This window comes from Erithacus rubecula (assembly GCF_903797595.1).
Source record: "Erithacus rubecula genome assembly, chromosome: Z".
Taxonomy (NCBI): Eukaryota; Metazoa; Chordata; class Aves; order Passeriformes; family Muscicapidae; genus Erithacus; species Erithacus rubecula.
The window spans coordinates 22,334,361-22,353,827 of NC_136661.1; the positions used below are offsets into that span (position 1 = coordinate 22,334,361).

General features: G+C 38.3%; 1 protein-coding gene across 3 annotated transcripts; it reads left to right on the forward strand.

Moving 5' to 3' along the window:
* The first annotated feature begins 652 nt into the window (after positions 1-652).
* On the forward strand, positions 653-18,614 carry C1QTNF3 (C1q and TNF related 3). Of its 3 annotated transcripts, none has more exons than XM_079330645.1 (6): positions 653-890; positions 9,698-9,809; positions 12,023-12,177; positions 14,718-14,847; positions 15,532-15,631; positions 16,761-18,614. In XM_079330645.1, exons 1-6 carry the CDS (start codon positions 696-698, stop codon positions 16,918-16,920), a joined length of 852 nt encoding a protein of 283 aa, XP_079186771.1. In that variant the 5' UTR covers positions 653-695; the 3' UTR covers positions 16,921-18,614. The 3 variants fall into 3 exon arrangements, with proteins under 3 accessions (XP_079186771.1, XP_079186770.1, XP_079186772.1); XM_079330644.1 differs by lacking the exon at positions 653-890 and adding an exon at positions 4,631-5,158 and having other exon boundaries at positions 16,761-18,612; XM_079330646.1 differs by lacking the exon at positions 653-890 and adding an exon at positions 4,631-4,954 and having other exon boundaries at positions 16,761-18,608.
* The last annotated feature ends 853 nt before the right edge of the window (positions 18,615-19,467 follow it).

Sequence of the window (19,467 nt, forward strand, 5' to 3'; positions counted from 1 at the left end):
TCACAGGACCTTCATTACTGCTTGTTGGGTGGTTAAAATAACCAGTAGTTGTTTCTGTGGTATTTCAGCAGTGCACAGTTTTGGTCCTGGCCAGGACAAAGGAACTGCAGAGAGGAGCATATTTCAAGTAATAAATTTAAATATTTTGAAACTTGAGGGGGAAAAAGGGTGAATTAAGAGGAAGCCAAAGATTTGAGTTAGATTTTATTTAATCCAAACTAGGATATCCATCCCCGACAAAAATGTTGACCATGGCTATTCTCTTGGCACTGTGTCTGTTCTCTCCCCACCCTGCTTTCTGGGAAGTCACTGTGCTCTGGCTCTTCAATTAGAGACGGATAACTGATGATTGCACACTGGAAAAAGCTTATCACGCTGCATTATTTGTTCCATCTCTGCAGCCCTATCACCACTGTGAAATCTATTTCTTCAAGTTTGAAAGGGACTTGGATAAACCACCTGGCCATCCCATCTGGGACCATCAAGTGCTGGATCCAGGCAGTTTGTCAGACCTGTGAAAACGGCATTGATGAAGTGAATGTCTCTCTTGCACATATTTTGGAGCAAGGGTTTCTGCAGATGAGCTGGCAGAGGCTGAGATGTGTTTTGGAGGATCATGTGAACTGCAGCTCTCCTGTAGCTGGGAGCTCAGGCCTGAGTTTCTGCCCTTTTAGGAGATCCTTCCATTTAGGTGTATGGACAGGGTAAGAAAAACGGTTTTAGGCTGTAAAATGGAGGGGCAAGGTAGCAGGGGTAGTCCCAGGCTGCTGGAACATATCACCTCCGGGTACTACCCTGGGGAATCCAGGAGGTGGAGAGTGGATGGAGACACAGGACCTCAGCCCCAGCTCTCATATTATATTGGAAAGAAAATTCCAGTGTCAAGCAAAGTAAGGGGACTTCCTGACTGATAGAAAGTCAGTTAGGGAGAATCCACACCTTTCTGGAAAGGATTTCTGCACTGGTGAGGGCAGAAGCCATGTAATGGAGCTGGATTTGCCCTCCCCTCACTCTCCACAGCTATTGGGATAGCTTCCTATAGCCAGTTTGGGAAACACCCGTAAACCACATTTCTTTGCTATGTTCCTTGGGGAGCTGGTGTGACTGCAAACCCCACACAGCTCGGGTGCCACAAGCCAAACTGCACCACCACCCACTGCACACCACTGTCTGCAGAGCTCAGGGGCTGCGGGTTACAGGAGAACAAAATGTTTAACCATGGAGAAGGTTGTGGGCAATGACTGTAAGCTCTTTTTAGGTTACAAACACCTGGAAAGCCCCATGAATCTGCCTTCCCCTTGGTGGCCCACTCTGTAGGCTCTCCTGGGGAGGAGGGTGATGGGTTTTGCCTGAATCCCTGTTACTGACCAAAACTGCCACAGAAAAGGGAGCAGACCACAGACACTTTCAATTTGATCCTGTGGGTTTACAGCAGTCAGCACAGACATGGGAGAAGGCCAGGTGCCAGGCTGGGGTCTGAGGGCTGTGCCCAAGGCTGCTATAGCAGTGAGCTAAAGGGCAGGTGTTTTTCCTTGGCACCAGACAGAGGAGACTTCATCCTGTGCTGCTGCATGGAAATTCCAGCCAGACCAAGGGGGCAGGCAGCCCTACAAGGGCAGGATGAAGAGTGAACCCAGGGAGCAATGAGCCCAGAGAACTACAGTGGCCTGGGAATTTGGAGTTGGTCAATGTGTCATAGTGGCATGGGGCAGAGTGACCCTCATCCCTTCAGCTGTGGCCTCTCTCTGTCTCAGTGGAGACTTGCTTGTGAAACTGCAGGTGCACATTATCTCCATGTCTGGTATGGAGGAGTTATCACTGCACACAGGATTAGCTGTAAGTGAAGGAGCCATAAATGTTTAATTACAGATACAGGCCTCTCTTGAGCCACAGAATTCTTAATTATTAAAAAAAAATAAATTATTGTAATGCTTCTGTTTTGTTGCCTCTTGAAAAAGTAGCTTTCAATTTTACATACTAACCTCACCAATAACCCACCTACCCAATGTCAATATGAATAGCATGGTTGTAAGAGATCCCTTTTCTCATGGAGATGTTTTTACCTGCATACAAGGTGGGGAGCAGCTTTCACTCTACAGTTTTAGCATTTTAGCTGGTATCTCATTACCTGACCCTAACAAACCCACGTGCTTCACTTCATCTTAGCTGCTGATTAGCAGATAGAGGCACATTTTGTTGCCAGAGACCAAGAGGACAAATGCAGTGGCAGCCATGTGTGAGTTCAGCTGCCAGAGGCTGGAAGGGTGATGCTGGATGTGCAAATCCATAGTGAAGAGGTAGGGAAGGGGTCAGGTTTTATTTTGTCTGTAAAAACACCTGCAACACACACCAGCTTTGCACCTGAAAGAAAAATCAAACCTTTCAGGATAGTCCTTTTTTCATCTCCAGATCAGGAAGATCTGTTTACCTCAGCATGAAGCTTTTTCAGCATTTTATTCTAGCAGAAAGTTAATTCAAAGCTGCAATTTTCATGTCCTGTTATTTTAGATTTGAGTCACATGTTTGAATGAGTGTATTTGATCATTTGAAGATTAAAAATGGAGAATGAGAATCAATTGCTCCATTGTTTCTTTACTTCTGAGTCCAGAATTTCTGCCTTTAGACAATGAATTTGTGGGACAGTCATTCCTTGCTGAAGGCACAGAGAAGAATAATGGGCAGCAAATATTTCTGCAGATGGGATTCTGTTCAAAAGACTGGAAATAAAAGAGCAAAGTCTAAACTCTGCTATTAATTGGGCCTGAGAAATGTGTGTAGCATCAAACCACAAGAGCAGTGATGGGCAGGGACCAGGTGGACTCTATTAGTGAGCGAGGAAGAGAAGGAATCTTTTTTCTTTCTAATAGCTGCCAAGAAACATGCTTGTTTCAGCTTTTGCATGAAATGATAGATGGTGGCTTTGAAGCCTGAATCTCTTTGGTTTTATCCCTTCTCCTTTTGGGACATGGGTGCTGTGGATGTTCATTACTCACATTGGAAACATGTGCCAGAGGAAGCTCCTGGAACAGATTCTGGAAAGCTATGAAACCCCTAATGTCAGCCAAAAACATAAGTGCTGTCCCATTTGCTGAATCAAATTATTAAGTGCCAAGATAAATTAATGTTTGTCACTCCCAATTTTACAAAATCCAAGGTTTTCAAACCTCCTTCCTACCAAGAAAGTCCTCTCTACTTGAAAAGTTAACCCATGTTGGTGGCAGCAGCTTCTGCAGAATCTGCAACTGTTTTCTGAATTCTTCTGTAAATTCCCTTCCATCTCTGTTTCCCTGGTAAAATAACCAGAATATTTGCATTTGTTTAAAAATCAGGATTTTCAGTAGTTCATACAGCATAGGCTAATGAGCCTTTTCTGCAAGACTATTTAGTCAATTAATATTTATATACTGCAGCAAGGCTCAAGAGCTCATCTATGAAGTGTTATTTAATAATTCTGAATATCTGCCTCGGGGACCTGAGATTGAAATTCACTGAAATTGAATTAAGATTCAATTAAAGGTTTCTGCCATTAAATCTTTAGCATAGGAGCAATAAAGACAACAAATGCATGAAGCAAGAAGATGCATCTCTGCCTGGCAAGCCTGTGGGTTGAGATAACCAGGAGCCCACACTCCTCTCCAGCCAATGTCTCTCCTGTGACATGGCTTGTCCTGCTGTCTCCCACAGAAGAACCAGAATATGGAACTGAGAATTCTTTCTCACCATCATTCAAGCACTTTCCTACCATCACTCAGCAACCACCACATTGCAGGGCTGGGGATCATGCCTGGGACTAATGCCTTCCTCAGTAATGTTGCTGCAGCCATGTACTGGTGAAGACTTGCTCACAAACCTAAGAGCTAGTTACTTTTGGGGAGGTTGGTTGTGCTTGTGCATGCGTGTACAGAACTGTATCCTGCAGTAATGGCTTTTTAGAGAATACTAGTGGGTGGTTCAAAAAATAAAATAAGGATATTATTATTATACATATATAATTTGATTCTTTTAGTCTGAAATAAGCCCCCGGTAAATTTATATTTACTCGGCAGTGAAAACATAAAACTTGGTTTGGCAATTACATTTAGGAAAACATCAGGAACTCGAGGGAGAAAATATTACTTGGCCAAGTATGTTGAACTAATGCTGAGAAATGGGGCTCTGTGAATCTGAATTCAACTCAGTTTTTTAAAGCTACTTACCCGGTCTCCTTCCACTGTTGGCCAACTGACAGAAATTCAATATTTTTCTTCTAGTGAATGAAAAGCATAGTCAGAAACAGGCATTGGGTCAGGTTCATATGCAAAAGCTCCTCTTGTGCTTTTGTTTCCTAATTGCTTTTGGAAGGATTTTTCGGACTGGGCTGACGCAGTTGTGTGTGTGAATTTCCTGGCAAATAAGAAAGGTGACTGTGTCCAAAAGACATTTAAGAGTGTGAATTCACAGCCTTTCCATGTCTAATCAAGGAGCGTAAACCATTAGCCACATGTTCCCCATTTCCATCACATTTTTTCACACTTAAACAAAAACATGCCAAAGGAAAGGTGCTACATTTTTTAATGCCCCCAAATAGGAACCACAGGAGTCCATTAAATGCTGTGGTCATTTCCAGCATACAAATCAATTTTCCTTGTGGTGGTGAAGTGGTGAATAATGCCTGGTTTGTTTAAAGGAGCATGACTGATTTTGGATGAAGGATCCTGTCACTTTGGCATTTTTAGTTTTATTTATTGCATGCAAGCATATAAAACCTGGTACTGGTCTCAGTGCCAGGCTTACTAGTGGAAAAGCTGAAAGGACCACATAACGTCTGCAGCAAAGAGGTTCTTCTTCTGCAAGGCATTTGCTGGACTCCTGAAAAACTATTTTGATTAACATGGCAGAGAAGGATTTCATCATTTGGCATCTACTGGCTTTATTTTTTCTTCCATTTTGCCTGTGTCAAGATGAATACATGGAGGTGAGCAGAAGATCTTATAAACCAGTGGCCAAAATATTGCAAAGTCACCACCAGACTGGTCACAAAGATTCCAGAAGCAGGGAAATATTGAAACAGCGGAATCAACTTATAGAATGGACTGTTGATAATAGCACATCTACAGACCATAAAGTCCTGAGACCAGAGGTAGATGATGTAGAACTGACTACCTCAGATAGAGTCCAGGTACTCTGAATTAATCTTCTAAAGATATCTTTAAAGCTAATGAGATATTTTATTTTTTTGCTAACATTATTAGTTAAATATTTATGAAATAATTATTATTAAAGTTGTATATTGGTCTGTATTCTGCTGGGCTGCTTTATGGGATCTTTTAATGAGCTGGTAGTACCAGCAGTGGTTGGGGACACTGCTTTCAACACAGGCAGCAGTACTTTGTTCTGTTGAAACTGTGAACTTGTGAAATCATATATTCTGAAATACAGTCTCTTAATTATCCCAAGGTATTAATTATTTAATATATCAAAGTTTTATATATTGCTAACTCATTTGCATGTGAAGGAAAATTACAGCATTTCTAGAGGTATTTGGAGAGATTCAATTAGCAGAGAATAATTTTACTTTAAAGCTATGTATATAAATTATATTTCTTGAGCTTGAGACAAACATAATGAAATTCTCAATGTTCAAAAATTTTATTCTAAGGAGTTGCAGATACTAATGTAATGAGTAGATTTAATAATATAAATCAACTGAGAGTTCAAGAAGAAAAAAGGCTTGCAATGACATTCTAAATTGTCTGTAGTATCTGCATTTTAAATTGAGAATCTTTTTATGCCTTTCATGGCCCTTTACATACTACAATGAGTAGTTTATAACACAGGGAAAATGGTATAACTTGACTATACACAAAATATCTCAGTCCAAATTTGAAAGGAAAAAATCTGAAGGGCAGAAGGTGAAGCTTTTTCTAGCTCCAGGAAAAACAAAATTCCACTCAAATGAAGGAGTTTTTTTTATCAATGTGTTTGAGAAACAGCAAGAACTGTGTTTACTACAAGTGCTCTTTTCTGCAGCTGATACAAATATTTGAGTCCTGTATAGTTCACCTTTTACCATCTGGGGTTTTAATATTTTTCCAGATCAAAATATGATATGATGAATTGCCAAAATCAAGAACGTGCACATATGTGTTGAATAATAACCTATGTTATGATAAGCAGAGAAGAACTTTTGATTTAAACTCTGTCCTGGGCTTGAACATATCACAGTGTGGGAATAGGTTTAATATACCACTGTATTTCCTGTATTAAAACTTCATGGTGCTTTGTATTTTGTATTTCTTGGGCAGGAATTAAATGTTCCTCCAGTGCACTCAGCAAAACAGATATTTAACTGTAGGCATGTTAAACTGTGCTTACAGAATACAAACAGTGTAAAACATAAGGTATGCAGTCCAAAGAGCCAGACAGTGTGTGCAGTACTCCTTTCTGCAGGGAGAATTCAGCAGCTGTGTGCTGCAGACCATGTACAAAAGATTCCCCTTTAACACTACACAATGTCAGATAATGTAGGATTTAATGCAAAGCCACAGCCTTTTATGGCTCAAACTCTCCCTCGCAGAAAGTGTCACTGTGTTCAGGCCACATGTGTCTCTTGTCAAAGAGTTTAATGCAACTCATCTGGAGCTGCCTGCTGGGGGAACTGGTTGTGATAATAAAAATGAGCCCTGAGTCTGAGTACAGCTGATGGCAGTCATTTACCTGCCAGCCCATGTCCAAGGAGTAATCTTTTCTGGGGAAATGATGCGATTTTTGGCTTACTGAAATGAAATGGAGCACTAGCAGATGCATGACAGGGATAATCAATCACAGTGGCTTATGCAATATGTGTTTTCCACTTCCAGACTCCAGGAATTTCTAGGCAGAGGAAGAACAAAGGTGGCACTGACATATTTTAATTCATACCAAATCTCTCTTTCCCTTGAGTTATGTGGAAACTATTCAATTCCTATGTTCCTGCTTTCTTGGTTGTTTTAGATGGAATAGCTCCACCCAGCTAAAATGAATTTAGGCTGGGGAATTTCACCCTCTTGCTGAAGTGCTTTAAAGGTCCCATTTCCTGTTGTGGAAAAGAGATGATAGCATTTGTTGTTACTATTGTCTTTGCTGCACTGGGTGCAAGGCCAGTTTCCACACTGCTGTTAACTCATATAAAATATGAAAAATCTCTATACACAGCTAGCCAAGCTGTGTTTTAGCCTGAATTTTGGCAATTTTTGTTTGTTTATTTGCTTGGAAAAGGGGCATTGAGGGCCTTACTGCCCACAGAGAGAGACTAGTTTGCATTCAGAACAGAAGCCAACAATGGTGGAGTTACTTGTCTTCTGCATTGTCTTAGATAATAAAACAGAAACTCACAAAATCAATCTGGAAGTCAAAAAGGCTGGGTCTCCAGTTATAACTCATTCACAGCTTTAAATTAAGGGAATTTTATAGACCATCTGTTGTCTAGATCATTCTCCTATATACTAAATCATGGGAAATTCAGCAAATAGCTTCAGAAACAGTTCCAGTTTTCTATCAGTGTTAGGATATCAATGTGGCAGATGTGTTTCACAAGATCCTAAATCATGTTCATGTTCTGTCAGCAAAGCCAAAGATTCACTAACAAAATTTATGCACGAATGGCTGCAAAGGCTGCCTTTGGCAAATAGATTGCAACTAATCTCTTTGTCACTTTTGAGTGCAATTTTACTTTACTTTACTTTATGTTCATATGTTTATGAACATGTTTTTTCTTTAAATGTAATCTTCATGAAGTTGTCTGGTGTTAAAGATTTAAAAAAATCCCAAATATCCAGCCTCTTTGACCATGAAAAATTTTTTCTCCTAAAAAATGTGAAAGAATCAGTAAAGGTTATATATTAATAACTTTATGGATTGCATAAACAGCTATTTTGTAATCAGTGAAACTGTTGCATACAACCAGATAGGCAGGACTTGCCTTATTTCACACCTAAGAACCTAATGAGCTTTTCTTGAGGTAATGCCAAATAGTACTTGGCTATGACCATTGCTTGCACCTATTTTATTTTAAAAAAGCTGTTTCTCTAATAAAGTTGTTCAAGATTTCAGTGCATTGTCAGAAAAAGACAAACTGCACAGAGAGAGTCTCACACGCAGTCCACTTTCCTGGATTTATGTCTTCTCACAGTTACAATCCAGCATTCTAAATCTTTGGATATTTTTAGGCTGATATGACTTCTTAGCTCTTGGCAGGTGTGTATTTATTTCACCTTCCCATTTAACATGAATATGAAGCACTATCTAAAAAAAACGGCAATTTTAATCTCAATGCAAAAATCAATGTTGTTTTTTAGGGGGTACAAAAATTCCAGTCCTCTTGTACTAGGCTTCCTTTCAAGGACTAAAAATGAGCTGAAAGCAGAGCTACTTCTTGTCTCATATTAGGAAAATTACAAAAAGTGTATTGGGTGATTGTCAGTAATGTCCTGCCTAACAACTGGAAGAGACAAAAACAGCCAGAAAAATACAAACAGGTTCTCCAGGAAGACACAGTTCAAGAGGCAGAATTTATTTTTCTCATTAAGTATAGACCTTGTCCAGAATTAATCTAAAAAGCATAGCCTTGATCAAACCCCATAAATATGAAGTCCTTCTGCCCATTGGCAAGTCATAACTTTTCCATAACTCTTTGAATTTGAAGGATATTTGTTTAGCTGTCAAGTTGGCCTTAATTCCCATGGTAACTCCACCATCACTGGTTCCAGCTGGACAGTGCATGTGTCTGTCTCATTGGAAGGGCTGCAATATTTTGGTGGTGGTATTAATTGAATTTTCTATATCCATAAGTTCATATGCCTCTTGAAATCAATGTATTCTGGGGTTATGCTTGGTATTGTCCCAAACACAGGCAGAAAGCTTCAGATGACATCACTGATGACACTGAGGGCAGGAATACAGCACATCTGTGCTCATTTGACAGCTCCCATTCTGCCAGAGGCTCATCTTCTGCCACTAAACCAATAAGGTTTGCATCTCAGGATATTAGGAAAGAGTTGCAGAGGAAAAGAAACAAAGCAGGAACAAATGAGGAGAGAGAGAAATAAGATTAAACACTGGACCTTGGCCTTATCTGACATACTGGAAGATCTGTGGTAACTAAGTCATGAAATCCAGTCAGAATTGAATGAGTCTCCATTAGTATAAACACAATAATATGGAAAAGAAAATCACTTAAACAAAACCATTATTAAATGGATTACTAAAGTAGGTGAGCTGTACATAATAAATTCATTATTTTATTTATGCTGCTTTATTAGTCAGCATACAGGTTTTCATAGTTACATATTCACCACTACAAATGATCAGAAGCCTCTAATATCTTGTGTTGTGGTAAATTTAATTTTTGTCTTGTGTCTTGGCACTTTTTAGGGTCTCCCAACTTTAGTAGCCTGTAAATACACAGGTCTGGGATCAGGAAGAGGAATATGCTGAATGGATTTATTTTAGTATTTTCTAGACTTTTGAGTGCTTTGAGAGCTATTCCTTTAAATCTTCCAAAAATAACATCTTCAGGGATCACCTAATTATGTGAGAATTTCATGCCAGATAAGAACTGTTTTGAAAACTTACTAAGTGTATATAAACAGAAATATATAATGAAGACCCTGTAACCAACATGCATAAGATTAATGTCCTCCATGAATGAGCTACTTAAAGCTTATTTTTGTGCACTTAGCCCCCCCAGCCTGGACCACAGAATCCAGACTGCAGTTCCTGCTGCCGAGGTGACTTTGGAGTTCGACTCTACCAAGGGCCCCCAGGACCTCCTGGGCCCCCTGGGATGCCAGGTAAGGATGAAGTTTAGTTCACTTTTTTATCACTATAATTGATGACCATAAATTACAGGTTATTCTATGAAATAACAAAGAGTGGTCCAAACATCAGTATTTGGGGACAGATTCAGACACAATCTCTCCTGTAATTTCAGAGAAGAAAGTAGATATTTTCAGTTATATTCTAAGATGTTTTCCATTGAAAACCTCTTTGTTATAAAACCTCAGCTTCCACAAGTTCATACTGAAAGTAATCTTATTACATCTCTAGGGAAAATTGTTGTCTCTTGAAACAGCATGAAGTTCCTAATAAATTTGGAAGAACTTCTTCCCTGGGGCTGATTATTGTGATCACCTTTGTATGTCCAGCTGTGTTACTGTGTACTGTATTCAAGTGCTTTTCTTCATCTACCATCCTGCTAGTCAATATTTATAGAAATACAGATGCTTCTGCTCTCTCACAGAAATTCCTTTACTTCCTTCTTTGATCTTGTCTTCCATAATAAAAAAGTCCTTTTTTTTTTTTTTTTTTGCATTAAAAATGTGCACAGAAGAACAGCATACACAAGAAAAGTATATACTTTGATCTGATAATTGATATGGAAATAGAAGAGTCTAGAGAAGGGAAAATGCTGGTTGCATGCTGGCGTGAGTTTGTTACAGCAGCTACCTTCAGGGATTTGGAAATCACCATTCCTAAAGAAGAGGTACAACATAAATGAACAGGTCACTGAAAGTTCAAAAGCTTACCTCTTCTGTTATCACAATAAAAATGCAATTCAGTGATCCATTACTTATTAATAAATTGATGGACTCTTAGAAGCAGGATATGATTTTATACTAGACCCACATTTTCAAGGCTGCAGTGCACATAATGGGGTGTGGTCATTTCCCAGTTTTGCCCTTCCCTACTGTCTCAATCCCACTTTTTGTCACCACAGGGTACCACAAACACACATCTGGCAGCAGCCTCCTGCACCCTGGGGCTTCTGTCTCCTTCATTTGCTGGATTTCATGTTGCTGTGCCTGTAAGGGGAGCAGCAGCAGTTGTTTTTTCCCCTTGATTGAATCAAATGTTGCTTGCTTCAGAACAGACTTCTGATCTGAACTGGTAGAGCAGTTCTGGCTTCATATAAAGGATCATTCTTGTTATTTTTAAGAGCTGCAGATTCCTCTATTAAAACAAAAAATGTCATAATTTCTTTCACTACTTGGCTTCCTTGTTTGAAGGTTTGTTTTTTTTCTTAATAGGAAAACTTTGAAGGATCACTTCATCATCAGATTTGATCACAACAATGCCATTCTTCTTGTAAATTTGTAACCAGAGAGAATAATCAAAGAACAGAGTGGCAAGGAACGTAATTTCAGTTCAGGTAGAATTAGAACAATGTTTACATTAATTAATCCCCTGAGCTGAAAGATCAAGCTTTTGCTGCAGGATGTGTAATAACTGCTCAGTGATTCTAGCTAATTTTAAAATCCTGTCAGCTGCATAGACATTTGCTCAGTAATTTAGTCAGAAAACACCAGGAAGTAAGTAATACTGCAGATACATGAATATGTTTCGTAATGAGTCCCTTTACTTATTTACTCATAGTAAGCCATCTCAGAACAGCTTAATTATAAATTTTTTTTTCTTTCTTTAAATCTAGGACTATGCAATCAAACGACTGTTAACCTGCAAATCCTCACTGCCCTGTTTTAGCACAGATTTTAGCAACTTTAATGCTACAGCCATGTATTATCTGTGTGGATGTGTTTTAAAGATAGCAAAATCTTATTCAAAATTATCTTATCTTACCATGATTTACTTAATTTACCAGGAAATTGATTTTTATACTAAAGCAAAAGCAAGACTACTTCTGCAGGCTACCTAGTATGTGTCCACAGAAAGTGGCTTTTGCTTTCCTTAAGCCTTCTGTCTTCTGAGGTCTTCTTGAACATCTCTACAACAAAGCAATGACTTGGGATGCAATCAGTTTATACAGCAACACCAAGGCAACATGAGGGTTAACTCCCAAAATCTATGTCCTTCTGAAACTTGCTCACCAAAACCTTTACTGTCAACCTGACCTCACAGCAGTTTCTTATCCATTACAGCTCAGCCTGGGGTTCTTGGCACTGCAGAGTACCTGTGTTGCAAGCTGGTAGAAGAGGACCCTATCACTCTTATCTGTTAAAATACTATAAATTATTTAAGTAAAATGGAAAGTTTTGTTTCCCTTCAGGAAATCATGGAAACAATGGCAATAATGGAGCAACTGGTCAGGAAGGAGCCAAAGGTGAGAAAGGAGACAAAGGAGATATGGGACCAAGAGGAGAGCGTGGCCATCATGGACCCAAAGGCGAAAAGGGTCATCCTGGGATTCCCCCAGAGCTACAGGTACAACACCTCTGGCTTGTATTGGCTGCAGCAAATCTCAGATCATGGTTTTCTTCACTGACAAAACAGCACCTTATTACTATAAGATACTTAAGAAGCAAATTTCCTTGTAAATTAATACTGCAACAGCCATATACAGCTCTTGTCCTTACTGAAAAATGTTCTCTGCCAGATCTTTCTGGAAAAGAAAAGCTTTAGACAGAATCCAGCTGAGAAATAGGCAGAAAAAAACATATATGCTTTCCCTTTGAGGGCAAAAAGCCAGTATCTGGGTTATTAAAGGAGAATAGCAGGGACTATCATTTTCCTACCAAGCTGTATCACAAAAATAATTGCACTTCCCACAGCATATGGAAAGAGTAAAGGAATAATTTTTCTGAGGGAAGCCAGGCTGTGTGAGATTCTCAGAAGCACACGTATCCAGATCCTCAAAGTATTTTTGAATGCACTAAGAGTCACCTAGTTTTTAAAAATACCTCTCAGTAGTTTTCTGTATATTTATATGTCTAAATATTTTAAATATGTTTGGGGCTATGTAGGTTCTGCCTATGAATTAATAACTCAAAAGCCAGATGAGCATTTAAATATGTGTTCAAGCTTGAGCTGCTGATCTCAACTCTTATATTGGCATAATCTCACTGTTTTTGCATTAAAGCTTTTTCAAATCCCAGGAATCTGGCAGATGGCAGACAGCTTGTGTATTTATATATATTTACATGTATATGTATATATATATTAATATACATGCACATATATATAATATATGCATGTATACATATATAAAATACATACAGTATAGCTGAATATCTCATAAACATACCTTTAATTATATTTAACATAAGTCCTTGTACTATATTGAAATATGCTACCACTATTTTTTTCTTACAAAAAGACAGTGGCAGTCATGTAATTTTAGTTATGAAAAAGATGAAGAACAAAAGCTCATATTGTTATACCTATTTCACACACTTAAAATTCCATCACTCCTTTTAACAGATGTGTTTAAAAATGTTTACAGTATAGCATATTATTTCTTACATTATACTTCAGAATTTTACAGTCAGTGGTGGTATAGTGGAGAAAACACTTTTGAATACAATACTACTTTAAGTACAGGATTATTTTGAAAAACTTTGTGCATCCATGTTGACCTGTTACTTCATAATAAGACCTGGGAAGAAAAGACCTACTTTTCTGCTGTTCTGATCAGCCCACAAAAAGTAGCTCAAGGTCAAAGAAACTGTGAAATGGAATCTAGACAAAAGCAATAAATTCCATCAATCTGCCACTGCAGCTGCTTTCCTTTAACACACAAAAAACTTTGATGTGATCTTGGCTGAGAAGCAAGATATTAACAATTTGCCATCACAGAAAATGTATCCATGCAGGGGTAAGGAAAATCAGCCCAAGCTGTCAGCTCACATCTGGAGGTCCTCAAATTTCTGAACAGATGGCTAACAATTTCCATTGTTGGATCCAGACTTGCATTTGATTGTCTGTTTTGGTTTTGTTCTGGTTTGGTTCTGAAATCAAAAGGAGTTTGTTTTTTTTTTTTTTTAATTTTTAAATACCAGCATAACTGGAATTTCACAAAAAACCCATCATAGTTGTGATGGGTAGCAACAGCTGCAGTTGAACACTTGTCATTTAAGAAGCTGAGATAGAAATAAAATGCCAAGTGTATGTAATCTTCTGGCAACAAGGTGCAGCAATTCTGATGCTACCACATAACATTACTCACATAATTGGTGGGGTGGGGGATGACAGACTTTCAGAAAAGGTCACTCCCTTCCCTGGCCAGGCCAGCTAGCAGGGTCATTCCCTGGAATCTTGCTGAGGGTAATTGAAATTGTCTGGTATGGGATGTTTTGCACTGCCTCCTATGAAACATTTCTATGGCAAGAAGTGAAACATGAAGTGGAAGCACCATTTTAATTTTCTTATTTTCCCCTCTTGGTCTCCACCACCCTCTGTTTTCAAGACTGAGGGCAACTGACAAGATAGAAAAAGCATTGAATATTGAGTCCCAGCTGCTGCATTTCCAGAAGATCTCTAATAAAAATGCTTCATATATCTCTAAGCAAGAAACACTAATGTGTATGGATTTTACTGAGCATTGTTCATTTGCATGCAGTTAAAAGCAATATCCCATTTAAATGCACTGAGGAATACATCAAAACTATATAAAACCCTTTTGTCAGAAGCACCATCCATTTCAACACTAGGTTGCTGTGGCATCATTCTAGCAAGACTAAAAAGTAAATAAAATCTGAAATTAAGGTCCTGAACTGCAAACACTTGACCATAGCTTACTTTACAGTCATGAATAGTCCAATTGAATATGAGAACCCTAGTCTTCTTCCAGTTTCATTCAATGGGAGTTTTGTTAACTGGAGTTTATTGGCCTTGGAGCAAGCCCTAGAAGAACATCTCTGTCAGGAAAATAAACAGACTGCAAATACAGGATAAAATCTGTACCTGATTGCCCTATACATGTGCTTTTGTGAATGACTGTCTGAATAAGAACTGGATTTTTGCAGGTCGCGTTCATGGCTTCAATGGCTACTCACTTCAGCAACCAGAACAGTGGGATCATCTTCAGTAGTGTTGAAACCAATGTTGGAAATTTTTTTGATGTCATGACTGGGAGATTTGGTGCTCCAGTGAATGGTGAGCATTTGCAAAATAAAAATAATGCAATTATTGGAGTTACAGGGAGAAGTGTGATCAGTAATGATGAAGCATTATTTAACTGCCTTTGCACTCTCTCTGCATAGCTCTTGCTACAGACTTTCCAGAAAAATGAATTGAAAACTCAGCAAGCTGAGAGAGGTCTTGCCAGCCAGTGAGACTAGTGCTGACACAAAGGCAGGAGGAAGAGGCATGGCCAGGGCTCAGGAGGGAGCAGGACTGTCTGCTTTGCTGTGGCTTAGCCCTTCAGCCACTGTGATGATAGAACCATGGCCTTGATGTTGTAGCAAGCAGCAGCAACTTCACAGTTCCCTCCTCCACCTCCTGCCTCTCATCAATCTCTTCATCCCCATCTTCAGCTGTGAGCTGACCTCCAACAGATGTGTGGCTGGAAATGAGGCATTACAGTCCTTCATGGGTTATTTTTCAGCTGCATTAATCCCTCCTCTTCTGCAGCTGTGATGCAGGAAGAACAACCCCTGCCATATGCAGAATTAAAATTAATCAGATTTTGGAACACTATAAGCAGAAGTAAAATATCTGCTGACAACTGGAAGGCATCTTTGTCCACAGCTGTTATGTGTTTTAAGAAAGAAGCACAAATCTGCAGCATGATTACTTCTTTCTGTGAAGCAAACAAGTTGTATTTTATAACCTTTTCAGGGGTGTATTTCTTTACTTTCAATATGATGAAACATGAAGATGTGGAGGAAGTGTACGTGTACTTGATGCATAATGGTAATACAGTGTTCAGCTTATATAGGTAAGTAAAAGGCCAGGCCATCTTAATGCAAAAGACATTTGTACAGATATAATAGTTTGCTCACATTTCAAGAAATGTAAAATTGTCCATTTTTAGAAGAAATTCTCTAGGGTAAAAATACCAACCAGAAAAACTACTTTATTTTGCCATCCTCAGCTTGCATATTTGGACAGTACAACCACAGATGCTGAACCTAAAATTCAGCCTTGATCACCATTTCCTCAAACTCAGGGGAAAGGAGTTAGCACTGCAAGTCAGGGCTGTAATTCAGTGGTATCGTGCTGTCATTCTGCTAAAATATATCTTCACCCTCATCTTGCTTGTCAGAGAAAGGAAATAATGAAGTGTCCAGTGACTAGTTACAGTCCTGTTAACACGAGGGCAGAGAAATTTACTTTAAAGTTGGAAAGTGTTTAAGCTGCAGTAGTAAGGATGAGTAAGATGCATAGGTAGTAAAGATTCCATTTACTGGCCATTTTATCATTAGCACACCACTACAGGCTGCTTCAATCCCAATAGATCTTTTCTGCAAAAGAAAAAGTGCTTCATTTCTATTCCCCCTGAAGCACTGATGTCAGAAAAGGAAAGAGGTGGAAGAAAGGGGACCTACATTCACACAAAGCCAGGAGGTTAGCCCACATCAAATGTGGGACATATTCCAATAAAAGGCTCAGTATGGAGCAAGCTGCCTGTCTCTGCTCACTGCCTGTGCTGAGAGAACAGGGGCTCAGCTCACATCAGCCTCTTGGCCTGGAGGCATTTAAATTTAGCTGGGATTAATGCAAGGGGAAAAAAGCATCACAGGAAATCTGTAGTGTTGTGATCAATCAGCAGCGCTTCATTTTAAACAAAAAAATTCGTTCCTGTGTTCTGGAAAAAAATAAGTTAAAATTCCAGAACTTCAGAAAGGAATGAAATAATTTAGCACTTAGGTAAGGTAAAAAATTTGACTAGGAGATCAAATGTAGAAAGTTGCCAAAATATCCTCATAAATCTGACAAAATGTTGGCAAGTCTTTCAAGAAAGTTTAACTCAGGATAACAATGTACTTCTTGGATTTTTTAAAAAGTTGTTTATTTGGTCATTGTTGAGAAACAAAAAGCTGACTTGTTAAAATATTCATCCTTAGCTATGAATCCAAAGGGAAAGCAGATACTTCAGGAAACAGTGCAGTGCTAAAACTTGCCAAGGGAGATGAAGTTTGGCTGCGAATGGGAAATGGAGCCCTCCATGGGGACCATCAACGCTTTTCCACCTTTGCTGGGTTTCTTCTTTTCGAAACGAAGTGAAAAAAGGAAACAACCCAATAGATTATCTGAAGAAACAGCTTTTTTGGAACTGGTATGTTTCACTGGACTGTGAAATAGCATTGTAACGTTGAAGGATCAGGAAGCCTTTTTTTGAAGCAATGTGCTGCTACTTGTGTATCAGAGATGACCTGAATACGTAGGGTAGCTGACACAGATTCACAGAGTATTATCATCTGGGTTGCACCTATTTAATCATTAAATGTTGCTATTGCTCTCTTCCACAAAAGTGAATGAAAAACAAAGGAAAATGAGTTTAAGGAATTTAAAGAGCAGTTTACATAAAGTCAATTTAATCTCTAAATATAATTCAGTTAAATATATGTTAGGAATTGAACGACTGATTCAAAATTTTTGGATCATTTATTCAGTTCTCCTTACATGTAAAGTTTGCATCATGGAAACAAGCCTGAATGTATTATAAGCAGAGACAGGTGAGACCAGATCTAAAGGAAGAAAGAAAGAAGTTTGTGCTGGATTGGAATGAGCTCAAATTGAAGAAAAAAATGTGAAAATATAGATGTCAAGGATTCAGGTTTATTGCATTCCCATCTCAAACCTCTGAAGATGTATCTGGTATAATTTTTTACAGATTCTTAGCACATGTTTATGCTTAGTCTCTCTCTCTTAGAAGAAGAGTGTCAGTAGTTCTTGCCTTAGTAACAGCTTGAAGCTAAGGTAATTTAGTTTGCAGTGTGAAGGGGATCAGGCAGGGGAACTGTAACGTTTTCCCCTAGCCTTAGAATTTTTAAAACCTGATGTAACCCAATGCAGGGTGTCAAAGCAAAGGCATATACGCTAGAGAAATCAGGATACGCCAACAGCACAGAGATACACAAACTTTGTGGTGTTTGGAGCTCCTTCAGAAGGATGTACCTTATAATATTGCATATTTACTTAACAGTAAGGTTGTTGAGACAGTTTTCCTAGCAGCTTTCCAAGAATCAGTATTTCAGGAAAAGCCATTGCAGAGCAGCAGGTAAGCCAGTCCAGTATTTAAACTAGTGAAAGCAAATTCTAGCTGGCTTAGTAGTTCTGGTCCCAAAACTCTGGGCCACTTTTCAGTTACATTCATGTAACTGGCTTTCAAAATTTGGGTACCTGAAATTCTGTCTGACTATTTTTATTTGAATAAGCATAAAAATCAATACTAAAGTTTAAATGTATCTTGTTCTAGCTCTCCACACAAAAGTTAATTAATTATAAATTCCTTTTTACAGGCATTACATTTTAATCAGATATCACCTGCCATTAATGTATAACAGGAAGGTGGGTTAGGAAAACATTTATTTGAAATTCTTTTATACTAGATACAGGTATCAGTAGCACAACAATAGAGCAAATGAAACAAAATCTGTCCTATAAATTTGTATGTCCTTGTACACATTCCTAGCGTATGTAATCACATCTTACAAAGAAAAATGCATGTTGATACTTGATTATTATGACTTGTGATTTTTTAGTTTTTTGCATAAACCACTGAAAATATTAGCTTTAATGAACTGTTGTCTGATGAGTTTTTTATCATTTCTTTTTGAACATAGGTCAGGTCTATGCCACATGGGTTTTCAAAACCTGAGACCACGTTATTTTGTTAAGCTTACTTTGTAAAACATACATTTATCCAATAAAGATTAACGGTTACAAAGCTATACTGGTTTGTTCATATTTATATTTACCAAGGACATTATCATTTGGAGACAATAAAATGTGTTTGTTATTTTTAATATGCTTTTCCTAGGCATTTGTTTTGCTACTGAAATAAAGCCAGCATTAAGGATTAAAATATATTTATTTTACATGTGTGCATATATATACATACACATATATATACACAAAATTTAAATCTGTAAGGTTTCCTCTGAGGACTTACCCTTCCTTTGTGACATGTCCATTTTAAGCCATTTTGGTCAGACTGAAGCACTTAGAAACTGTACAACATAGGCTAATTTTAAGCTTCTTTTTATCTAATTATCTACTGTAATGACCACAACACTAAACAAAGTCATGTTTTTCCATACCTATTTTGTTTTGTTTTCATGAGTTTTGTGCAGCTTGGCCTGCTCACAGGGGAAAGTGATCAAGAATTACCACAAAAGCTTCTTCGACAAAGAAAGAGAAGTTCCAAGGTTAAAACAAAACAGTTTTTTTATATCAAGGTTAAAACTTCCCAGGTTTTGACTGAAATCTCAGCAGTTTTTTCTCTGCAAATTAGTGCATGCAATCTCTGCTGATGGAGTGATATGCTGATATAGTTAACTTACATATATATTTCCTTCAAAAGAAGAAGGAAGATCTTTCAAAATACAGCAGCTGATGTGAATATGAGTGTGTGTATGTTCTTCTTTTTTAAAATTAACAAGCTTTATATTCAGTAAATCATGTGGAATACATGATCTTTTTCCTCAGAAATGTTCATCAAGATTAGTCATCTTTCCATTGCTGCTGATAACTGAAAGACTCTTGCTTAGCAGATGCTCAAGACAAAATGTCTTCTTCCAGAGACTCTTATCCTCTGTTATAAAATAC

Excerpts from the sequence above, each read along its gene's own strand:
- C1QTNF3 (XM_079330644.1), top strand. The coding sequence starts at position 4,871 with ATGGCAGAGAAGGATTTCATCATTTGGCATCTACTGGCTTTATTTTTT. Across the intron at positions 12,178-14,717 it reads GGATTCCCCCAGAGCTACAG|GTCGCGTTCATGGCTTCAAT; the intron begins GTACAACACCTC and ends GGATTTTTGCAG. Across the intron at positions 14,848-15,531 it reads ATTTGGTGCTCCAGTGAATG|GGGTGTATTTCTTTACTTTC; the intron begins GTGAGCATTTGC and ends TAACCTTTTCAG.